Here is a 21,933-nt window from a genome sequence, read left to right as displayed (position 1 = left end):
ATATATTATTCACATTAAACTCATAATATCAACCTTCTTAAAAATAATGTTAGGTAATATATTTTAGCTACAAGGAAAAATCCACCAAAAGCAAGCCATCAGAAGTCTGTGGCCACTGGCCCAAGCTCTCTTCTTCATGAGTGCGTGAACCTGCCTCCCCCATCCTCCACAGCCTTCCTCTCCAGCAGTAGTCATTAGGAGCCCTCTGACTCACCCAGTGTCTCTGATTCTACCTCCTGATTTTCCAGAGCAGTTCACCATCAGGTGTATAGCCAGCTGCTAGGTTAGCCACACCCTCTGATTCCCCTCCCCATTAGGATGAAGGAAAACTTATTCATCTCAGAGCCTGACCTTTCTTTCTGGGCTCGGGTTCCATGAGCTTCTTTCCTTCCTCAAAGATGCCCACCTCTAATTCCCCCACAATCAGAGCTGGACCAGGTTTTGCCTCCTGATCACCTCACTCTCCCAGCAAGTGTTTCTATTAATACCCTTTCAGCAACACTTCTAGAAAGAAGCATCTCTATCACCTGATGCAAAGAACTGACTCCTTGGAAAAGACCCTGATTCTGAGAAAGATTGAAGGCAGGAGGAGAAGGGGACAACAGAGGATGAGATGGTTGGATGGCGTCACCGACTCAATGGACATGAGTTGAGTAAACTCCGGGAGCTGGTGATGGACAGGGAGGCCTGGAGTGCTGCAGTCCATGGGGTCGCAAAGAGTCGGACACGACTGAGAGACTGAACTGAACTGATTTTCTTTCTTTGCTTCCTTATTTCAGTCTCTCCTCAACACACTCCAATTAAACTGCCCCCAGTATTTCACTGAAATGCCATTTTTCAAGGTCAGCAACAACTCCCCTATATTAGCATGCCCAAAGTTCAACTGTCTGTCCTCACTGTCAGCTGCAACAGACCTAGAGGATTTACAGATTCAAGGAGCTCTCTAGCAAAATCCCAATGACATTCTTTATGGAAATAGGAAAAAACAATCCTAAAATTCCTATGGAACCACAAAAGACTCTGAAAATGTCAAAGCAATCTTGAGTGAGATAAACACACCTGGAGGCATCACACTTCCTGATTTCAAAATCTATTACAACACTACAGTTATAAAACCAGAAGTAGAAGGTGCTGAAAAGTATGGTACTGGCATAAAAACAGGCATATAAACTGCTGGAACAGAAAGAGATGTAAATTCTCACATTTACAGTCAACTCACTTTCAATAAGAAAGCCAAGAACATGAAACGGGGAAAGGACAGTCTCTTCAACAGTGTTGGGCAAACTGGATGGCCACATGCAGAAGAGTAAATTGGGCCCTCATCCTGCGCCTTATACAAAAATTAACTCAAAATTAACTCAAAATGGGTTACAGACTTCAGTGGAAGAACCGAAAACTATGAGATGAAAACAGAGGGAAAGCTTCTTGACTTTGCTCTGGGCAATGATTTTTTTGGTATGACACCAAAAGCACAGGGAATAAAAGCAAAAATTATCAAGACTACATCAAAGTAAAAAGCTTCTGCACAGCAAAGGAAACAATCAATCCATGGGAGGGGAAGAAATTATTTACAAACCACACATCTGATGCGTTAGTATCCAACATACACAGGCAACTCAGGTCAATGGCAAAAAACAAAACACCAAAGTCCTGATTAATCAAGTAAAGGACCTGATCAACATTTCTGAAGAGAAGACCTACAAAAGCCACAATGAGGTACTATCTCCCACCTGTCAGAATGGCTATTATCAAAAAGACAAGAGATAAGCACTGGTGAGACCGTGGAGAAAGGGGAACCCTCTTATACCACTGGTGCGGATGTAAACTGTGAGGCCACTGTGGAGAAAGTAAAGAGGTTCCTCAAAAAATGAACAATTTCACTTCTAAAGTCAGTATCTCTAATAGAAATCCGAGCTTCCAAGGTCACTGCTCGTTATTCACAAGAGTCAAGGTATGAAAAGAACCCAGGTTTCCATCAACAGATAATGGATAAAGAAGATACTCATACACACCCATACCACAAGATGACAAACAATCTTCAGCCTTGGACAAGGAACCCTGCCATGGGTAACAGTATGGATGAACCTGGAGGGCATTAAACTCAGTGAAATAAGCCACATACAGACAGACAGATACTACACAGTTCACTTATCTGTGAAACTGAAATAGTGAAACTCAGAACAAATCAGATTCGTGGTTGCCAGAGTCTAGGAGGATGGGGAGATGCTGGTCAAAGGGTATGAAGTGTCAGTTATGCAGGCTAAGTCCTGGAGGTCTAATGGACAGCATGACAATGCACATATATTATACTGTACATACAATACTGTATCGTGTGCCTGAGGTTTATTAGGAGGGTAGATCTAAGTGTTCTCACCACACACCCACACACAACAATGGTAACTTCGTGAAGTGGTGGATGTTAATCAGCTTGACAGTGCTGACCATCTCATAGTGTATATAAATAAGACATCAAGTGGTACACCTTAAATATATACAATTTTTATGTCAACTACACCTCAATTAAAACTGAAGGTTAATGCAAAAAGCCCCTTTCTGGAGTGCTGGTAATACCTTGGGAATGGGAGGAACTGCATTCTCACTGCCTCCTCTCTGGGCATCAACTTCCACTGGCCCCTGCCTAAGCCACAGGAACCGTGTGTGACTCTGCCTGAGCCTGCAATTCTACCAGACTCCAGACAGGTGGGAGGCAGGGAGATCAAAGGTTGTAAGGGGATTTACCCTTCCAGTCCAGCTCCCATCTCCCCTTCGGTTTCTGTGCCCAGACTTCTTCTGTGCCTCTCTTATGCCAGCCACCTGCCCTCACCTGTGGAGCCCAAGCCACACCCAAGTCCTTAGGACGCTGACTCTTCCAGAAACACTGACCAGAAACACTGATTGTGTAAACCAAACCATTCTCTCCCTAAGAAGAAATGAGTCAGTCGTTAAGACACAGATCTTGTATGTAAATCGTTAGTGTAATCAATAGTATACAAAAATGTGTGCCACACATTTAACATCAAAATAGTTTATTGATACAGTTGGTTTTAGTCTAGGTCAGGGTTATTTTCCAAATTTAAAAATAATTTAGGACTTCCCTGGTAGTGCAGTAGTTAAGAAGCCGCCTGCAATGCAGGGAACATGGGTTCCATCCCTAGTCTGGGAAGATCCTACAAGCCTTGGAACAACCAAGCCGGCGCACCACAACCACTGAGCCTGTGCCCTAGAGCCAGGGACTTGCAACTGAAGCCCTCCTGTCCTAGAGCCAGGGCTCCTCAACAAGAAAAGCCACTGCAATGCGAAGCCCCTGCTCACCACAACTAGAGAAAGCCTGTGCAGAGCAACAAAGACCTAGCGCAGTCAAAATAAATTAATTTTAAAAAATTTATTTGGCTTGAGGTTTACAAGTTGAAGGATCTCAATAATTGGAATGAAAATACATTTTATTTTCCTCTAAAATTAATTTTGATATTTTAATGTGATGGGTCCAGACAAAAGCTTGCTGTATAAAGACAGGTTTAAGTATTAACAACATGCATTAAAAATTAAATCTCGTACACAGTAACAGGTGGAATGTTCTGAGACAAAGGAATATCTATTACTGTCTCATAGATTTCATCAGCTCATTTACCCATTCAATAAATACTTAGCACACCTACTATGCACAAGACTCTTTTCCAGGCCCTTGGGATTTGGCAGAATAGAGCAAAGTTTCCCATGTACTTAGGTTTCCTACTGGGAACACGGCATATGTCTCTATAACTCTAAGTGTGTAACTGAATATACACATGACATTTAGTAACTCAGCTGAATCTGAACATTTCTGGATACCGCTTGTCTATTATTTCTACAAAGGCTAATCAAACCAGTTAGACAAGGTCACTTTGTTACAAAGTGCAGTTCATTTATTCACTCTTTGGACAAACATTATGTAATTGTGAAAGTTTTATGCACCAAGAATACAGAGATGAAAAAGATAAGAGGCTATCCTTCTAAGACAGAGACAAAAGAAACGAGTAAATAAAACAATTTCAGGAAGCGATAAGTTCTATAAAAGAATAACAGATTAAATGTTAAGGAAAGCGTCCAAGAATTTATAAATACAAATAAACAGTATCAAATGGTATCTGACATGTATAAATCTATAGAATAAGGAATTTGGATTTACATAGAATGGAAAACATTTATATAGTATTACGGACTCAGTAGGGCTTCCCTGGTGGCTCAGACGGTAAAGAATCCACCTGCAGGGAAACCTGGGTTTGATCCCTGGGTTGGGAAGATCCCCTGGAGGAGGGCATGGCAACTACTCCAGTATTCTTGCTTGGAGAACTCCATGGACAGAGGAGCCTGGCAGGTTACTACAGTCCATAGGATCACAAAGAGTTGGACACGACTGAGCGACTAAGCACAACAACAATGGACTCAGTTATACACAATAATTTTACTTTAAGCATAGTGGACAAATTTTTCATTAAAAAGCAAACCCCAAAATCCTACCATAAAGTCAGGGAAACATACTCGATATTACATGTAACTTGAAAATTGTAAGGCCAAAAGTGTAAAAATTTAGAGGATAAATGAAATATTCAATCACCAAATCAGTTAAGAACAAATAAAACAGAACCGTTCTCAACTTCGAACTGTAAAGAATTTTGACTTTATTTTTTCTCTTCCTCCTTCCAGTTTTAGGCCTTATTATAAGCATAATGAAACCATAATCACAGAAAACTAGCCAATCTGATCACATGGACTACAGTCTTGTCCAACTCAATGAAACTAACCCATGCCATGTGGGGCCACCCAAGACGGACGGGTCATAGTGGAGAGGTATGATAGAATATGCTCCACTGGAGAAGGGAATGGCAAACCACTTCAGTATTCTTGCCTTGAGAACCCCATGAACAGTATGAAAAGGCAAAATGATAGGATACTGAAAAAGGAACTCCCCAGGTCGGTAGGTGCCCAATATGCTACTGGAGATCAGTGGAGAAATAACTCCAGAAAGAATGAAGGGATGGAGACAAAGCAAAAACAATACCCAGTTGTGGGTGTGACTGGTGATAGAAGCAAGGTCCGATGCTGTAAAGAGCAATATTGCATGCTGCTGCTGCTAAGTTGCTTCAGTTGTGTCCAACTCTGTGCGACCCCATAGATGGCAGCCCACCACACTCTGCCGTCCCTGGTATTCTCCAGGCAAGAACACTGGAGTGGGCTGCCAATTCCTTCTCCAATGCAATTGCATAGGAACCTGGAATGTTAGGTCCACGAATCAAGGCAAATTGGAAGTGGTCAAACAGGAGATGGCAAGAGTGAATGTCGACATTCTAGGAATCAGTAAACTAAAATGGACTGGAATGTGTGAATTTAACTCAGATGACCATTATATCTACTACTGGGGGCAGGAATCCCTTAGAAGAAATGGAGTAGCCATCATCATGGTCAACAAAAGAGTCCGAAATGCAGTATTTGGATGCAATCTCAAAAATGACAGAATGATCTCTGTTTGTTTCCAAGACAAACCATTCAATATCACGGTAATCCAAGCCTATGCCCCAACCAGTAACGCTGAAGAAGCTCAAGTTGAACGATTCTATGAAGACCTATAAGACCTTTTAGAGCTAACACCCAAAAAAGATGTCCTTTTCATTATAGGGGACTGGAATGCAAAAGTAGGAAGTCAAGAAACACCCGGAGTAACAGGCAAATTTGGCCTTGGAGTACGGAATGAAGCAGGGCAAAGGCTAATAGAGTTTTGCCAAGAGAACACACTGGTCATGGCAAACACCCTCTTCCAACAACACAAGAGAAGACTCTACACATGGACATCACCAGATGGTCAACACTGAAATCAGATTGATTATATTCTTTGCAGTCAAAGATGTAGAAGCTCTATCCAGTCAGCAAAAACAAGACCGGGAGCTGACTGTTGCTCAGATCATGAACTCCTCATTGCCAAATTCAGACTTAAATTGAAGAAAGTAGGGAAAACCACTAGACCATTCAGGTATGACCTAAATCAAATCCCTTATGACTATACAGTGGAAGTGAGAAATAGATTTAAGGGACTAGATCTGATAGACAGAGAGCCTGATGAACTATGGACGGAGGTTCGAGACACTGTACAGGAGACAGGGATCAAGACCATCCCCATGGAAAAGAAATGCAAAAAGGCAAAATGGTTGTCTGAGGAGACCTTACAAATAGCTGTGAAAAGAAGAGAAGTGAAAAGCAAAGGAGAAAAGGAAAGATATTCCCATTTGAATGCAGAGTCCCAAAGGATAGCAAGGAGAGATAAGAAAGCCTTCCTCAGCGATCAATGCAAAGAAATAGAGGAAAACAACAGAATGGGAAAGACTAGAGATTTCTTCAAGAAAATTAGAGATACCAAGGGAACATTTCATGCAAAGATGGGTTCGATAAAGGACAGAAATGGTATGGACCTAACAGCAGCAGAAGATATTAAGAAAAGGTGGCAAGAATACACAGAAGAAGTGTACAAAAAAGATCTTCATGACCCAGATAATCACGATGGTGTGATCACTCACCTAGAGCCAGACATCCTGGAATGTGAAGTCAGGTGGGCCTTAGAAAGCGTTACTACGAACAAAGGTAGTGGAGGTGATGGAATTCCAGTTGAGCTATTTCAAATCCTGAGAGATGATGCTGTGAAGGTGCTGCTTTTAGTATGCCAGCAAATTTGGAAACCTCAGCAGTGGCCACAGGACTGGAAAAGGTCCGTTTTCATTCCAATCCCAAAGAAAGGCAATCCCAAAGAATGCTCAAACTACCACACAATTGCACTCATCTCACACACTAGTAAAGTAATGCTCAAAATTCTCCAAGCCAGACTTCAACAACATGTGAACTGTGAACTTCCAGATGTTCAAGGTGGTTTTAAAAAAGGCAGAAGAACCAGAGACCAAATTGCCAACATCCAGTGGATCATCGAGAAAGCAAGAGAGTTACAGAAAAACATCTATTTCTGTTTTATTGACTACGTCAAAGCCTTCGACTGTGTGGATCACAATCAACTGTGGAAAATTCTGAAAGAGATGGGAATACCAGACCACCTGACCTGCCTCTTGAGAAACCTGTATGCAGGTCAGGAAGCAACAGTTAGAACTGAACATGAACCAACAGACTGGTTCCAAATAGGAAAAGGAGTACGTCAAGGCTGTATATTGTCACCCTGCTTATTTAACGTATATGTAGAGTACATCATGAGAAAGAGGCTGGATGAAGCACAAGCTGGAATCAAGATTGCTGGGAGAAATATCAATAACCTCAGATACGCAGATGACACCACCCTTATGGCAGAAAGTGAAGATGAACTAAAAAGCTTCTTGATGAAAGTGAAAGAGGAGAGTGAAAAAGTTGGCTTAAAGCTCAACATTCAGAAAACTAAGATCATGGCATCTGGTGCCATCACTTCATGGCAAATAGATGGGAAACAGTGGAAGCAGTGGCTGACTTTATTTTTGGGGGGCTCCAAAATCACTGCAGATGGTGATTGCAGCCATGAAATTAAAAGACGCTTACTCCTTGAAAGGAAAGTTATGATCAATCTAGATAGCATATTAAAAAGCAGAGACAAAATATAAATAAATAAATAAAAAGCAGAAACATTACTTTGCCAACAAAGGTCCATCTAGTCAAAGCTATAGTTTTTCCAGTGGTCATGGATGGATATGAGAGTTGGACTGTGAAGAAATCTGAGCGCCGAAAAATTGATGCTTTTGAAGTGTGGTGTTGGAGAAGACTCTTGAGAGTCCCTTGGACTGCAAGGAGATCTAACCAGTCCATCCTAAAGGAGATCAGTCCTGGGTGTTCATTGGAAGGACTGATGTTGAAGCTGAAACTCCAGTACTTTGGCCACCTCATGCGAAGAGTTGACTCGTTGGAAAAGACCCTGATGCTGGGAGGGATTGGGGGCAGGAGGAGAAGGGGACGAGAGAGGATAAGATGGCTGGATGGCATCACTGACTTGATGGACATGAGTTTGAGTAAACTCCAGGAGCTGGTGTAGGACAGGGAGGCCTGGAGTGCTGCGATTCATGGGGCTGCAGAGTCGGACATGACTGAGCAACTGAACTGAACTGATAAGCATTTATAATATCAAAATGATTCAGACAAGTTCTACTCTAAGTCTGATCTTACATGTCACTAGAGATTTACTTAATGACATAGAGATTTGTTTTCATCAGTTTTGGTTTACCAAAACTGTTTTGTTTCTAGTTTGCAAAAACAAAATACAACAACAACTAAAAACTTTTACATATTATTGAAATTCCAGCAGGAAGAAAATAATTTTGCCATTGCAACTCAAAAACTCTAGAGTTCCTAACTGCTCTCCTCATGAGGTAACTATATATATATATGGGGTGTGTGTGTGTTTTTAACATAATCAAGGCTTATTAAGGACTTCTATCCTTTTAAAGCAGAATGGCTTGGAATGATAAAATAATTTTGTCTTCTCCCTTCTATCATGTCTTATCTCATTTTACTATGCCAGAATCAAATACAATACTTAAAGAGCATTACTACTAAAACCTAGAACAGTTTTCAAATATACTAAAGTGTTTCGGAGGAAGCAGCTTACATAAATGTGACTGGTAGGCTGACACGCTCTGGAGGATCTCTGAAAGAGGCAATATTATGTTGTTGCCCAGATGTCATCACTGGTACAGGATTCCTGTAGGAGTCCTTTACTTCACGCCACTTCACTTTCACCAAAGACCTACACTGGTACTCGTATCTGCTAACCAAAAAAAATCTGAAGAGGATTTTTGCTTTTATGAAAAAAAGGCAAAAATCAAAAGTAGTGCTCAGCCTTTTTCAGTGAACCGTCACAGGGGCAGCGCACAACCCAGGCAGCAAGAGTGGCCCCGCCAAGCTTCCTCCCTGGAACTGCACTCAGCATCTCAGCATCGATGCTGAGTGCCAGAGCTCGAGCCATCGGTGCCAGAGCTCGAACTGTGTCTGTGAACATCTGTGACTCAGCTCCATTTATTCCACGTATCTGTGAGCAAGATGTGTTAAGGTAACTGCTCTTTGATTTTACACCATTGCAGCTTACAAAAGGTTTCAAAGGAATGCTCTACTTTGAGATGGTGGAGGTGGGGGGGAAGTGAACCTGTATTATTTTCTGGAACAATTACATTTTACACAAGATTCCAGCAACTCAGACTCTGCAAATTTATCTTTAAACGTCTTTCCAATTCATCCACTAATTGAGCCATTACTAACTCTCCTGAATTACTGCAAGTTTCTGATCTCGCTTTCAATCCACTCCCTTCAAAAAAGTCTCCATAACTCTTTTTTCCAAAGGTGAAAGCCAAACTTGCAATATGCGTAATTCTTGATTTATGCATTAAATAACATGAGACAGTGGCAGGCTGAATAAGCACTCTAATTTCAAAAAAGCATTATGTTGAGATATCTGTAACAATGGTATCAGAATAGGAAAATATCTGAGATTGCTCTTGATGACAGCTACTGTTAACACTTCTGCATCTAGTTGCCTACACTCACAATTTAAGAAAATGTTAAGTTTATAGGTTACTGAAAACAAAAATGTCATCTTTTTCTATTTAAGTTCATGTGCTAAGTTGCTTTAGTCTTTGTGACCCCTAGGACTGCAGCACTCCGGGCTCCTCTGTCCATGGGATTTTCCAGGTAAGAATACTGGAGTGGGTTGCCATTTCCTTCTCCAGGAGATCTTTTTGACCCTCGGATCGAACCCGTGTCTCCCGCATTGCGGGCAGATTCTTTAATGTCTGAGCCACCAGGGAAGCCACAGACTCCCTGAATTCTAGGCCTGTATTCTCTGGGGAACATTTCTGACCATGAAGGTTAGGAATCTCCAGGATGGCTGCCTGCTATCGTCTAGATAAAAACTTTTTTCTGACCTGATACCCCACCACTGGTTCTGAACCTCATCTTCTATAGTCCAGGTCTTACCAGTCCAATCCTTCTCTCCAGACCGTGGCAATGCTGTCCCTGTGCCTGCAATGCTCACCCCCTTCTCCCTGCCCTGCGAACCCTGTTCATCCCACAGGTCACCACTTCAGGACACCAGGCTTGTGTGCAGGGCTCTTCCAGATGCCCCCAGAGCACCAGCATTTATCACCCCCTCACCCTGTATTAACGGAGAAGGCAATGGCAACCCACTCCAGTACTCTTGCCTGGAAAATCCCATGGGCAGAGGAGCCTGGTAGGCTGCAGTCCATGGGGTCTGGAAGAGTCGGACACGACTGAGCGACTTCACTTTCACTTTTCACTTTCATGCATTGGAGAAGGAAATGGCAGCCAACTCCAGTATTCTTGGCTGGAGAATCCCAGGGACGGCAGAGCCTGGTGGGATGCCATCTAAGGGGTCGCACAGAGTTGGACACGACTGAAGTGACTTAGCAGTATGCACCCTGTATTAAAGTTCTTAAAGTTCCCCCCTGCATTAAACTGTGAGCACCTGAAATGTGTCTTGAATTCCCAGCTCTTTGCATTCTGCCTGGCACAGAAGCAGCACTTCGAGAATTGTGGAAAGAAGAAAGAAGGGAAATTCCAATCTATCTGCTATTTCATGACCTCGAATTCAAGCCTGAATTCCTGACTAACCCTCACAACTGCAAGCACGGGTCACAATGGAAACCGGAAAAGTGCATGAGCAAATGGATATAAATTCACTTTTTTGGAGAAATCACTTAATGTGATTACTAGAAATGAAGGACATCATGACTATTATTAAAACCATGTTAAGAATTACCACCTCCATACTAAGTAAAATAACTATATAATACATACTGCTGTGTCAAAAGCACGTGTAGCTCAGTAGTTCTAGACTGTGCATAAGTGACTCCAAAGTGGTGGTGGTGCTGCGGCTGGCAGAGCAGCAGTCGGGGCAGCAGAGGGATGGACAGGCCCCTTGTTTCAAGGACGGAGGAAACAGGCAGGTGAAGCTCGATGTCATACTGTGACTACAGAGAGCTCAGAATAACAAAACTCAAAAATGTGGATTTTATCCTAGAAGCATGAGGCTCTAATGGTTTCTGAAGAAGGGTACAAGATGTGGTTAAAGTGACACTCTTGGGAAGATTAACTAAACAGGATGAACTAAAGGGATGAAACAGAAGCAGAGAAACCAAAGATAAACAGCAAACTGAACTTGACACAGGATGAACAAAAATGCTACAAAACGCTGTTAGATTCTTCCTCCTTGGATCAGAAATGGTATGAGGATGGGGGAAGAGTTATTGCACGTATTCACTTTGTGGCATCTTAATTTAATACAAGTAAAAATACTGTCAATATTTAGTTTTATGTCACAAGGCCAGCTTTCCTCTCTTGTTGAATTTTGACTGTTGAGTCTATCAGAACTCAAGGCCATTAGAAAGAAAAAATGTAAGTCTAACCACAGAAAAAGATTACTGCTTTTAATTTTCAAAAATATTCACACACAAACTTTACTCTCAAAGCTTCAAATGTTTTACGTGGAAAATTAATGCGGAACCAGGGAATATAACTTTTACTTTCACACACGGCAGTTTTAGAAGAAACGTCTTTAGGTTGGTACTTAGAGCCCGTGGAAGCACACAGGTTTATGACATGCAGCAATGTTCCTGACAGTTGACCACGAAACCAGCAATCATGAACCGACCGACTTTTAGGGCGCACGCTTTCATTATTAAAGAGTTCACTACTGGCACAGGTCGACCACCTGGCGGTCCTGCGGGCCGGGGCGGCCTGCACCGGACACGCCCCCACATCCCCGCGGGTAGACGGCTGCCCCAGGGCCGCCCCAGACGCCCACTCCTCATCCCCACCCTCCTTGTGCTCGAGGGCTGAGGGGCGCGGCGGGGCTGCCGGACTGGGCCCGTCCCGTACCTGAGCTAGGACGGTGAGGTTGCCCTGGGGCGCCGCCATGTTCACGCGGCCGTGGTACCACGCCGCTCCTGCTCCCGCCACGGCCACGCCGGCCACGCCGGCCACTGCCGCCGCCACCGGCCCGGGGCCCGGCCAGGCCCGTCGGCCGGCAGCGAAACCCCGCCGCAGCCTTTCGCCCAACGCAGCCAGCCGCGCACCACCCGCTACCGCCATCTTTGCGGAAGCGCTCCGAGGCGGCGCTCGCGCCGCTTCCCACGGCGTCTCGAAAACTCGCGCCTGGTCGCGGTGTCGCGAGACCGAGGCAGTCTCCGCCCCGACCCCGAGCCTGCGCACCTTGCTGTGGGCGGGGACGGGGCGGGGCGTTCCCGGGGGCGTGTCCGAGATAGATTGGGCACGCCTCCGGGGCAGGGACACGGTGAGACGCGTGTGAGGTCCTTGCGCGTCCGGTCAGACCCAGCCCGGCCTAGGGTCGCGAGTCGGGGATGGGGGTCTGTGGTCCGGCGCGGTGGCTGTGGCCGCAGTGAGACGGAGTCTCTTCCCGGTGGTCGTGATCAAGGCGGTGCTGTGAGCGGAGGGGCGTGCCCTGAGGGTCGTGGGGACTGAGTGGGCTCTACGTCCTGCCGGCTGCTGTCCAGAATCTCCTGAGTCAGAAAGCCACCCAAGCTCTGCAGGCTTCCGCACAGGCCTTCGGGCCTCAGAAACATTGTTTCTTGTAAGAAACATTGTGTTCTGTTGTCTCTCTGTGGCAGTCGAACAAGCTTTTAAAAATGTGTAGTTTTCAGTTGTGGTGGAATGTGTATGCCACTACCATCTGAACTATTTTTTAGCGCACAGTTCTGTGGCATCAAGCACATTCATGTTGTGCAACTGACACCACCATCATCTCCAGAACGTTTTTCATCTTGCAAAACTGACAAACAAACCAAAAAGTATTTTCCCGTCTTTTTTCATCCTTCTTATCCTTACATTCTTGTCTGCTCTTCCGGTTTTGCTAAATCATGTCCCATCCCAGCAGTCTAACTTTGATGAAGTAATTTTTAATGAGGCGATCACTCTTTGCTTAGTGTTGGATTTAAACTCTCTGAATAAAGTGTTTGATGATGTGTATTACCCCACCTGGCCCCGACTCAGATGCTGCACACCTCATGTGTCCCTCATCAGGGACCCAGGTGTTTCCCTGGGTCCAAGGGCAGCCTTGGGGCAACACCTCAGTCCTGGACATTCCCCTGCTCATAAGAAATGGTTTAGCTGAGGCATATGACTTGGCTTTGTTTTGTGGTCTCAGATCCTCCATTCTTTGGTCTTTACTTTTGGGAGTAGATTTACTTAATAAACTTGGTTCAGGCTCTGAAATGTCCCTGAGCCATCGGAAGCTTTACTTGGGCATGCGGTAACTTACAGCCCACAGCCAAAGGTGCCAGGATTCCTCATCACATAATCACTGCCATCTTGAAGTTATGCAAAACAAACCCCAAACCAAAAACAAAGAACAAGTGCCACACTAAATCTAATGTGACCACTTAATTCCTTGGATCCTCTTGTCGTGATCTGCTCTTGGTTCTTGCTCCCTCTTCCTTTATCAGCTTGTCTCAATTGATCTGCAGTTGGAGCTTCTTCACTTTTCCAGCTGCTGGAACCACTTTCTGCGTCCTTCCCAAGGTGGGCAGTGGAGGGGACTCGAAGTGCACAGCTGTGTGGGCCAGACCACAGCCTTTGCTTCCTGCCTTTGCCGGGATCACTGTGATTTGGGACGAATTACCTAAACTCCTTGAGTCTCAGTTTTCTCAGCCGTAAACAACTGTCTCATGGTTTGGGGTTGGGGCGGGGGCGTTGCATGAGTCGTCCAGGGGAGCGACTAGACAAATGCCCTGCAAACTCACCCAATGTGTCAGCTGACCCTCTTGAAGATTTGGCTCGTTTTCACCTTCTGATCACAAATGAGCTTGACCGAATGTCCATGAGTCCAGATGAGTCCATAATCCAGGTTAGCCTAGCTAACTGGGATCCTTCTGCTCTTCCCTATCTGACTGACTCCTACCAGACCTCTGGGCTGGTTTTCACTTCTGTTAATTCTGGTAGCTCTTGATAATTCTGGTAGTTTTCTGGTAGCTCTCAGGAAAGCATATGTCGTGCTTTTCTGAATCATTGATGTCTAGCTCGTTTCTGTCCAATGGTAATTGTGTGATTTCTAGGATATATGTGCATCCTGAATATACTAAAGTTTATGCTTGATTTCCAGGAGCCACAGTTACAAAGTGTAGTTATGTATATGAGAGTGAAAGTCACTCAGTCATGTTTGACTCTTTTGCAACCTCATGGTCTGTGGCCTGCCAGGCTCCTCTGTCCATGGAGTTCTCCAGGCAAGAATACTGGAGTTGCCATTTCCTCCTCCAGGGGATCTTCCCAATTTTGTGATTGAACCTGGGTCTCCTGAATTGCAGGAGGATTCTTTACCATCTGAGCCACCAGGGAAGCCTCCAAAGTGCTGCCTAATTCACAGTTCCTCTACACATTTAATGAAAGCTGTTATACACTCATAGCCCCAAGCCCCAAGTAAGTGCTCTTATCTTCCTATTAGAGTATTTGGTGTGTTTAAAACCATTGTATTTCTGCCATAGTCTGACATCTTCATGGGCGAGGATATCTTATTTTTCTGTATCCTCAGAACAGAGCACAATGTCCAGCACATATTAGACATTCAGTGAAGGAATATGGGACTGAGTGATGAGTGAATGGGGCAGATGAAGCTCTGTTGTGCCAATTTCCACTCTTTGGGGGTCAAATATACAGAAATATATTGTTCCCTTTGTGTAATTTATTTTCCAGGACAAAAACCTCATTTTTAATTTTTGTTTTCTTTTGCTGAAAATCTTTCAACTTATTTGAAAAACTGTGTTTTGTGATTATGATGATGATGATTTTTTTTTTTCATTATGTGCCCAGACCTCTAGAACTCTCATTAAGACTTAATGCATTCAAACTTTTCTTCTGCAGAGGAAACACGTTCTTTTAATAGAGCCAATCTCTAGCCGACTAACCATTCTAAGTATGCAGTCTTCCCTGGCAGCTGCCGACATTTGTCTGAACACATTGAATGTATTGGTCTTTTCAGGCTCCAGCTTTGTTCATTTCTTCTTCACCAGCTGTAGAGAAAGTCCTTGGTGGGGATGTATTTTCAACCTTGTAGTTTATATACCAATCCCCAAATACAAGCCTGCTGCTAAAGCTATCAGGTTTATACTATTTTAAATGGGAATTGGAGAAAAACAGAGTATAAACACTGTTTCAAAATATCATTCTTTTTTAAAAAAATTTGGTGGTGGTTGTGGGAGTGCTGTGGGGTGTAATACTTGGAATCTTAGTTCCCAAACCCAGGATCCAACCCATACCCCCTGCAGTGGAAGCACAGAGTCTTAACCACTGGACTGCCAGGGAAGTCCTCAAAATATTCTTAATTCACTTCCTCTGTGCTCCTTTTTTGGTAGGAGGAACAAAAGTTTTATGGCAGAAAAACTGTGCTCAAGGGGGGTTTCTTTCACTGATGAGACCAAGCCTGAATTTCTAAACAGGGCAGGGTGGCCGTGGACTGTTGTACTGAGCAGAGGAGGAAGAGGGTGGTAGGTGTGAGTAGCAAGAAAGGCATCCAGGGAAGTAGATGACTCAGTCTGGAACTCGGGAAGCCAGAGTGTTTGGATAGGGAAATCCTCCAAGACCGGAGGAGTACCAGGTTGAGAGCCTGGGAGTGGGTAGATACAGTGGGTGGCTTGGGGCCCAAGGGCTGGTTAGGGCTACCTTGGAGTGACTTGAGGGCCTCTGGGGAGGTCATGCAATAATCTCCACCAATATATAGACCAGTGATCAGCTCTCTTGACCCCTCTACGTGTTTGTCTTCGGAGTATCCATGCCTCCTCTCTGGTATCCCTACCACCTGGTCTCCTTTGCAGCTCAGATCCTCTCTGCCTGGAGATTGTCTTCTGCCTGTCCACATTCTTCCTGGCCTTTCTCACCCACTGTCCCATGGGCCTCTCTAAATTATCTTCCCTCCTGCCTACAATCAGACTTTGATTTTCTCTGGATTGCTGGCCTTGAACAAAAGAGATCACCTAGCTCTTCTTATTGAAGGCATTTGTTCTATCATATCTCCAGTTAAAAAGATGAAGTTATTAACTCAAATGCATCTTTAATCCTAGCATGTGTGGGGAAGATAAACAAAAACTGTTATCCTGATTCTGAAAGATTGTTTACTGTGATATTATAGAATAATGGGTGCAAAGATTGACTATCTCAGGCGGAGGAGAAAAAAATATGGAGGGTCTCAAAAGATAAATGAAGGAGGTTGGACTCAGTCCTATAGTAATAGAGTAAACAGCATTTGAATGGACATTATAAAGAGCGATTGCTTGGAATAGACAGAGGTTAATCTATATTTATGGTAGATAATTGTGTAGCAGAAGGCATGAATCATCCTCAGAGGCCCTCGATGAGTCAAAAGAATCGCTAATTATGTCTTTTTTGTGTGGTTCGGGGCCGTGGGTAAAAATATCTGGGTATCGTGATTGATACCAGCATGTGTAGAAATAGGTCAAGATTAAATCTTCCTGACAGTGAAAAAGCGGTGCCAAGAGTTGCATTTTCAACGTCTTTCAGATCCTCCTCTGCTTCTCATTCCCTCCCCATCACCACCTCACGCTCTCCTTACTGCGGGCTTTGATGCTCGCCGGCGGCTCTTACCAGAGGCTGTTGCTTCTCCTCTTTTTCTCCTCTGAAGCATCCCATAGATCTATGTCAGACCAGTCTTCCTCAGACATTTCTTTCACCATACTCCCATTAGCTGTGCAACTTAACCTTCCTAGACCTCCGTCTCCTGGTTGGAAAATGAGGAGATTACTTTCTGTTTATTTTTCCAGTTCTAAAATTCTCACCGTATGCCACTCCGGAGTGGCTTTGCTTTTTCATTTGGCAAATAATACTAAGTGTGGAATACATGCCAAACAGAGTGCCATGCCCTAGGCATGCAGACACAGCCCCTCCCGGTGCCTGTCACGGGCAGGGGTCTCCACACACTGATTTGCGCCCCTGCGCTGAGAACTTGTGAAAGCATGTTCCCCCCATTTGTGTATGTTTGTTTCCTAAATCTACATATTTACAACTAAACGTTAACAGGTTCACCTAATAAAAATTTAAATGATCATCTAAACATGAAATAGTATTTATAAAATTTTTAATTTTGTTATTAAAGATGCAGTGAATGTTTTGCTCTCTCTAAAACTGTTAACATTATTTTAGTGAGATCAGTATGATTGAACTGGATTCATTAACTTAGAAAGTCTTGATTTGAGTTTAGAAAGTCTTGATTTAAGTTTTATGAGCTAAGAGATACAAAGGTCTAGTATTCTCTTCAGCTAATGCAGACATTAGTCTTTAATGACTGTCATAGCTCAAAAAGATATCTCATAAAAAAATATTACTTCAAATGGAAGAAGTCAGTGTCTTATTAATGAAAGGGATGAAGTCATGATACTTGTGTCCTTTTAAGCTTTTATTATGAAAAACCTCAATATATATATATAAAATTAGAATAAAATAATGGGCCTCCGTGTACATGTAACCTGACTTCAACAGTTACCACCTCATGACGTATTTTATTTCACCCATATCTCCTCCATTTCCCCAACTAGGTTATATTGAAGTAATTCTCATGCTCATATAATTATATTGTACATAGTTCATCATGTATTGTTATTTAAAAATATATATATATTTATTTATTTGGCTGTGCCGGGTCTTGGCATGCAGGATCTTCCACTGAAGCATGTGAACTCCTAGATCCCAGCATGTGGGATATAGTTTCCTGTCCAAGGATAGAACCTGGGCCCCCTGCATTGGGAGTGCAGAGTCTTACCCACTGGACCACCAGGGAAGTCCCTCATCATTTATTTTTAAAAGATGAACACTCATAAGGAAGCCCATATATCAATTTTTTTTCGTTTTGTATTTCTTAATAATGTTTGTAATCCAATGAACACACAAAACTTTACTGAGGAAAAAATGCTAGGAAGTTAGGGGACCCCAAAGTGATGAAAAGAAGAAGAGTGAGTAAAAAGTCTTGTGCAAGCGTGTGTCCCAGCTCCACTGGCCAGGGAGAGCTGAGTGCAAGTGATGAAGTGTAGTAATGAAAGAGTGACAACACAGTATTTGAAGTTGTGAGTGGGGTTTTCTCTAGAGAATATGTTTATGGAACAGACTGTCCATAAACTGTGTGTCTGGGATATTGTTTTCAATTCAGTTATAATGTCTCTGAAGTTCTGTATATTCCACCAAGAAAGAAAACCAACACTTGTTTTTCCTCTGCCCCTTTTCACCTATAAACTGTACATCTCAAGCACGTCAAAGATGCTGACTAGAGAAGAGCTGAGAAAGAGGGCATGCCCACACAGATGAGTAAGAGGAGGATGGGGACAAGAACAAAAACCTCAATGAAGTATTCCTTGACCCCAAGATTTCAGCAGAAATTTCCAAGTCTGTGATATGTATTTGTGTGATCAAGGCACCCAGAAACCATAGATGTCTTCAACTGTGTATTAACAAAAAACTAAGGCATTATGTTACCACAAAAGCTTCACTACTGTTATTGTTTCAAAATAAAAAATATTTCAATTTCATTATGCTTTCCCTTCCCCCAAGGGCAGGTCTGTAGTTTCTCTGTCTTCTGGCTACGTGACCGTGTGGCCTTGTCCTGTGGAGGCTGGTGGGATGCAGGGTGGTCACTTGGCCGTGGAGTCGCAGGTCCTTTCAGAAGCTCCCTTCCCTGACTGACTAGATTTCCCGAGTTTCCTTTGTCCTTCAGGGACTCAAAAGATACACAGAGGGGGTCAGTATTCAGCGGCTTCCCTTGATATGACAGTGACTCCAAGGGGTCAAGACATGTTGGGAACCCGCTAGGGAGGGTGGGGACGGGGGGACAGGTGACCCTCGGTAACTCACCTTGAGCACAGTGGACTGATGACTGGGCACGTGGGGACCCGCTTGACCGGTGGGGAGGGGACACAGGTGGACCTGAGTGATTGTGCCTGGCTGACTACGCCTTCCTGGCCATCACCACCGTAACCTCTGCCGGTCGTGAGACTTTCCGTGGTGACCTTTGGGTGTCCCCCCCGCCACACCATGGGGCTGTCTTCAGAATCTGAGCCGATAACCCGGGTCTGTGAGGTCACGTGCAGAGCAGCCGCTCATTTGGGGCTGGTCATCAGGATGGGGGCAGTGGGGTGTAGAAGAGCCTGCCCAGGGGGAGAATGGGGCTGCTTCTGGGCTCCTTGGGGGAAGGGGTGACCCCGCAGGACCGTCCTCAGGGAGACAACCACGGGTGGGGGCAGGCCTGCCGGTTCCCTCTGGGCTTTCTGAACTAAAACACCAGGCTCAAGAGGCTTTTGTGCTGTGACTCTTTGAGGGTCTGTCTCCTGGGGTGCCTGAGATGTTTGGTGAGTCTTGGCTGGCAGGCCTCCTGGGTGGACGGGGTGGGGGGCACTTGCCTTCAGTAGAGGGGCTGGGGTGGGAACCCCATCCAGAGCTGGAGGGGCAAGTGAGCCCCACCTGAGTCAGCAAGTGCCCTGAGGGGCAAGTGACTCCTCCTGAGTCAGCAGGAGCCCAAGGGTGTGAATGCTGAGCCATGTGGGAAGGCTTGGAGGCTGCCGTGTATTTCCCATCGTTGGGATGACGGTCGGGGTGACGGCCAGGCTGGCAGACACTTGGCAGCACCGCTGGCCAGTGGTGTCCGTGGGGGTCGTTGGCTGCCCTGGGCAGCTTACACGCGGCCCCATGTGGACAAGCTGTGAGACCATGGCTGGGGCCTGGGGTGGGTGAAGATGGGGGGCGGGAAGCTTGGCTGACTGGCGCTGCTGGCCACCCCGCCCGGGTCCCACTGTGACACAGCAGCGTCCCACTTTCACCCAACCCGCCGGGTCCGGTCACCATGCACAAAAGGCCAGTGCGCTGACCCCAGGCCGCAGCGACGGGCAGGGCAGGCTTATCACAGGGCCAGGCAGGGGCACTGGTGATGTGACGCCACGTCCCCCTGGGACTGTGGGACTCCCCAACTTTCTGTTGGCTTGAAATAAAGCAGCACACGCGCTCCTGTGTCGTCTGAGCTGTGGGCACTCTCCTTTGTTACAGCAGGTCCAGCGTCATAGCCTGGCATTCCCAGCTGTGGCCAAGACAGCCTTACAGAGCCACCGAATCCCACGTCTGTCCCCCACCGGGTCATTTGGGCAATGAGACGTGGTCAGGCCTGTGTGTCTGGCCGACGCTGTGTCAAAAGAACTGGTTCGTGACCACTCTGAGCCAAGGCACTTGAGAGCCAGGGAACCATACCTTCTTGCTAAAAAGAATAAAAATAAATCACTTTTTAAATGTTTTTTAAATACCTCAAATACTTTTGGATAAAGGATCTGATATAAACATATTTAAAAATATAGAGACTTTTACTGTTATCTGTCATATTTTTCAGTTAGGATATAAAACTAGAGTTTTAACAGGTTTTCTAGGTTTTCTGGTAGCTCTCCTAATAATATCTAATAACTATTTCTTGGTTGAGGAATAAAGATGCCAGTATTGTTAGTTAGTGTTGACTTAAAAATGTTAAATTTAAAATGGAATCAGATGGGGAAAACGGAATAGAAGTTAGGGAAAGGAAAATTATAATACTGAAGAATTAAAGACCAGATACAAACTGTTAAGTATATTAATTAGGGTGCACATGTATTTTGTTATATATATGCTTTTCTATATTTTAGTTCAAATGATCTCAGTGTGTATTGCAATCTTTTTGTAAGAAATATTTTGTTTCTCACTCAAACATAGAATGTTGAGAAGCATAATAACTTATTTAGGCAGAAACATAGTGTTTACAGATTTCATTAAGTATCTTTTTTACGAAGTAAAAAGAGAAGTTTTGAGATAGCCCATGGGACATTTTTTACTAATCTAAGAATTAAGTATGTTTTTCCCTAGTGCAAACATCAAAATCTTAATGGCTCCAGAGAAGCAGATACTGAAATTGTGACTTTTTTTTTTTTTTCAAAAAAGGTGACAGCAAGGATGAATTTCAAGTCATAATGAGTGAAAATGTGATCTGTGATTTGACAGTAGCCATATCTGACCATCGATGCTCAGGTAGCCGCGCTCAGCTAGAGTCAGGGCCGCTAGGACAGACAGACAGGAGGTGCTGCAGACACTTCTTTTATTCCCTGGATGGTTGTGATGTCCCTTGGGGCAGGCACTGAAAAGTTATCAAAGCTCTGGGTCCCTGTTATCTGCTAAGTCCTTAAAGAGCTGCCTGCAGCTTCAGAAAGATACACCATGTTTGAAAGCTTGGCTTTTGTGAATTGCCAGAAAACAAGTATATATGACCGTGCAGTATGTGTGTGTGTGTGCACGAGTGTGTGTGTGCAAATGTATGTGTGTGTGACATTTACTTATTTGTGAATAAACATGTTTGTTTGAATTTGTTTGTGTAAAGTATCTTTTTGTACATGGTAATATAATGTGACTAGAGGGTGTCGAATTCAGGAATAAAGGATTACTTATCCGTATATAACACAGAATATAAAGCCGTAAACTGGATAGTATAGATCTGAGGCATTCTTGGGGGAAAAAAAAGAAGGTACCCTTTGTTAAAATTTCACAGTGCTTCTTTCTTTGGGAAGCCTTATCAGAGTTCTAAATCCTTTTCCTAGCATGTGTGAGATTCTTCAAAAATACTTTCCTCAGAGATCAGAATTCTACATTTCAGATTGGGTTAAATACATTTTATAATTCGTCCTGCAGCTGTCGGAGCTATAACGGAGTAAAGTGAGAATTGCTTTTTAGGGCGTATTTCTCAACAGAACAGTTTTGAAAATGAAACCAAATCTTCATGCTGCACTTGACATTGGAATTTGAAGTTATTTTTACAGGCTCCACTGCAGTCTCTATGTGAAACATTAAAAATGTATGAGAAAATAGTAAGTTAATAGTTAAAACAATTTTCTTTCAGCATCTCATTCAGTAAATAAAAAC

The 21,933-nt window shown here is 44.0% G+C and overlaps 1 protein-coding gene across 1 annotated transcript in view; it reads right to left on the bottom strand.

Annotated features, from left to right (window-relative positions):
• Window positions 1-12,140, bottom strand: part of MICU2 (mitochondrial calcium uptake 2) — a 57,531-nt gene extending 45,391 nt beyond the window's left edge. Inside the window, exon 1 of the mRNA XM_065901780.1 lies at window positions 11,881-12,140. Coding sequence (XP_065757852.1) covers window positions 11,881-12,093 — 213 coding nt within the window. The 5' untranslated portion in view covers window positions 12,094-12,140. The remainder of the gene's footprint in view (window positions 1-11,880) is intronic.
• Between the last annotated feature and the right edge of the window lie 9,793 nt (window positions 12,141-21,933).

This window comes from Muntiacus reevesi, chromosome 11 (genome assembly GCF_963930625.1).
Source record: "Muntiacus reevesi chromosome 11, mMunRee1.1, whole genome shotgun sequence".
NCBI classification, from domain to species: domain Eukaryota; kingdom Metazoa; phylum Chordata; class Mammalia; order Artiodactyla; family Cervidae; genus Muntiacus; species Muntiacus reevesi.
Note: the sequence above shows the minus strand (reverse complement) of the source record. Positions and strands in the feature narration are given on the sequence as shown.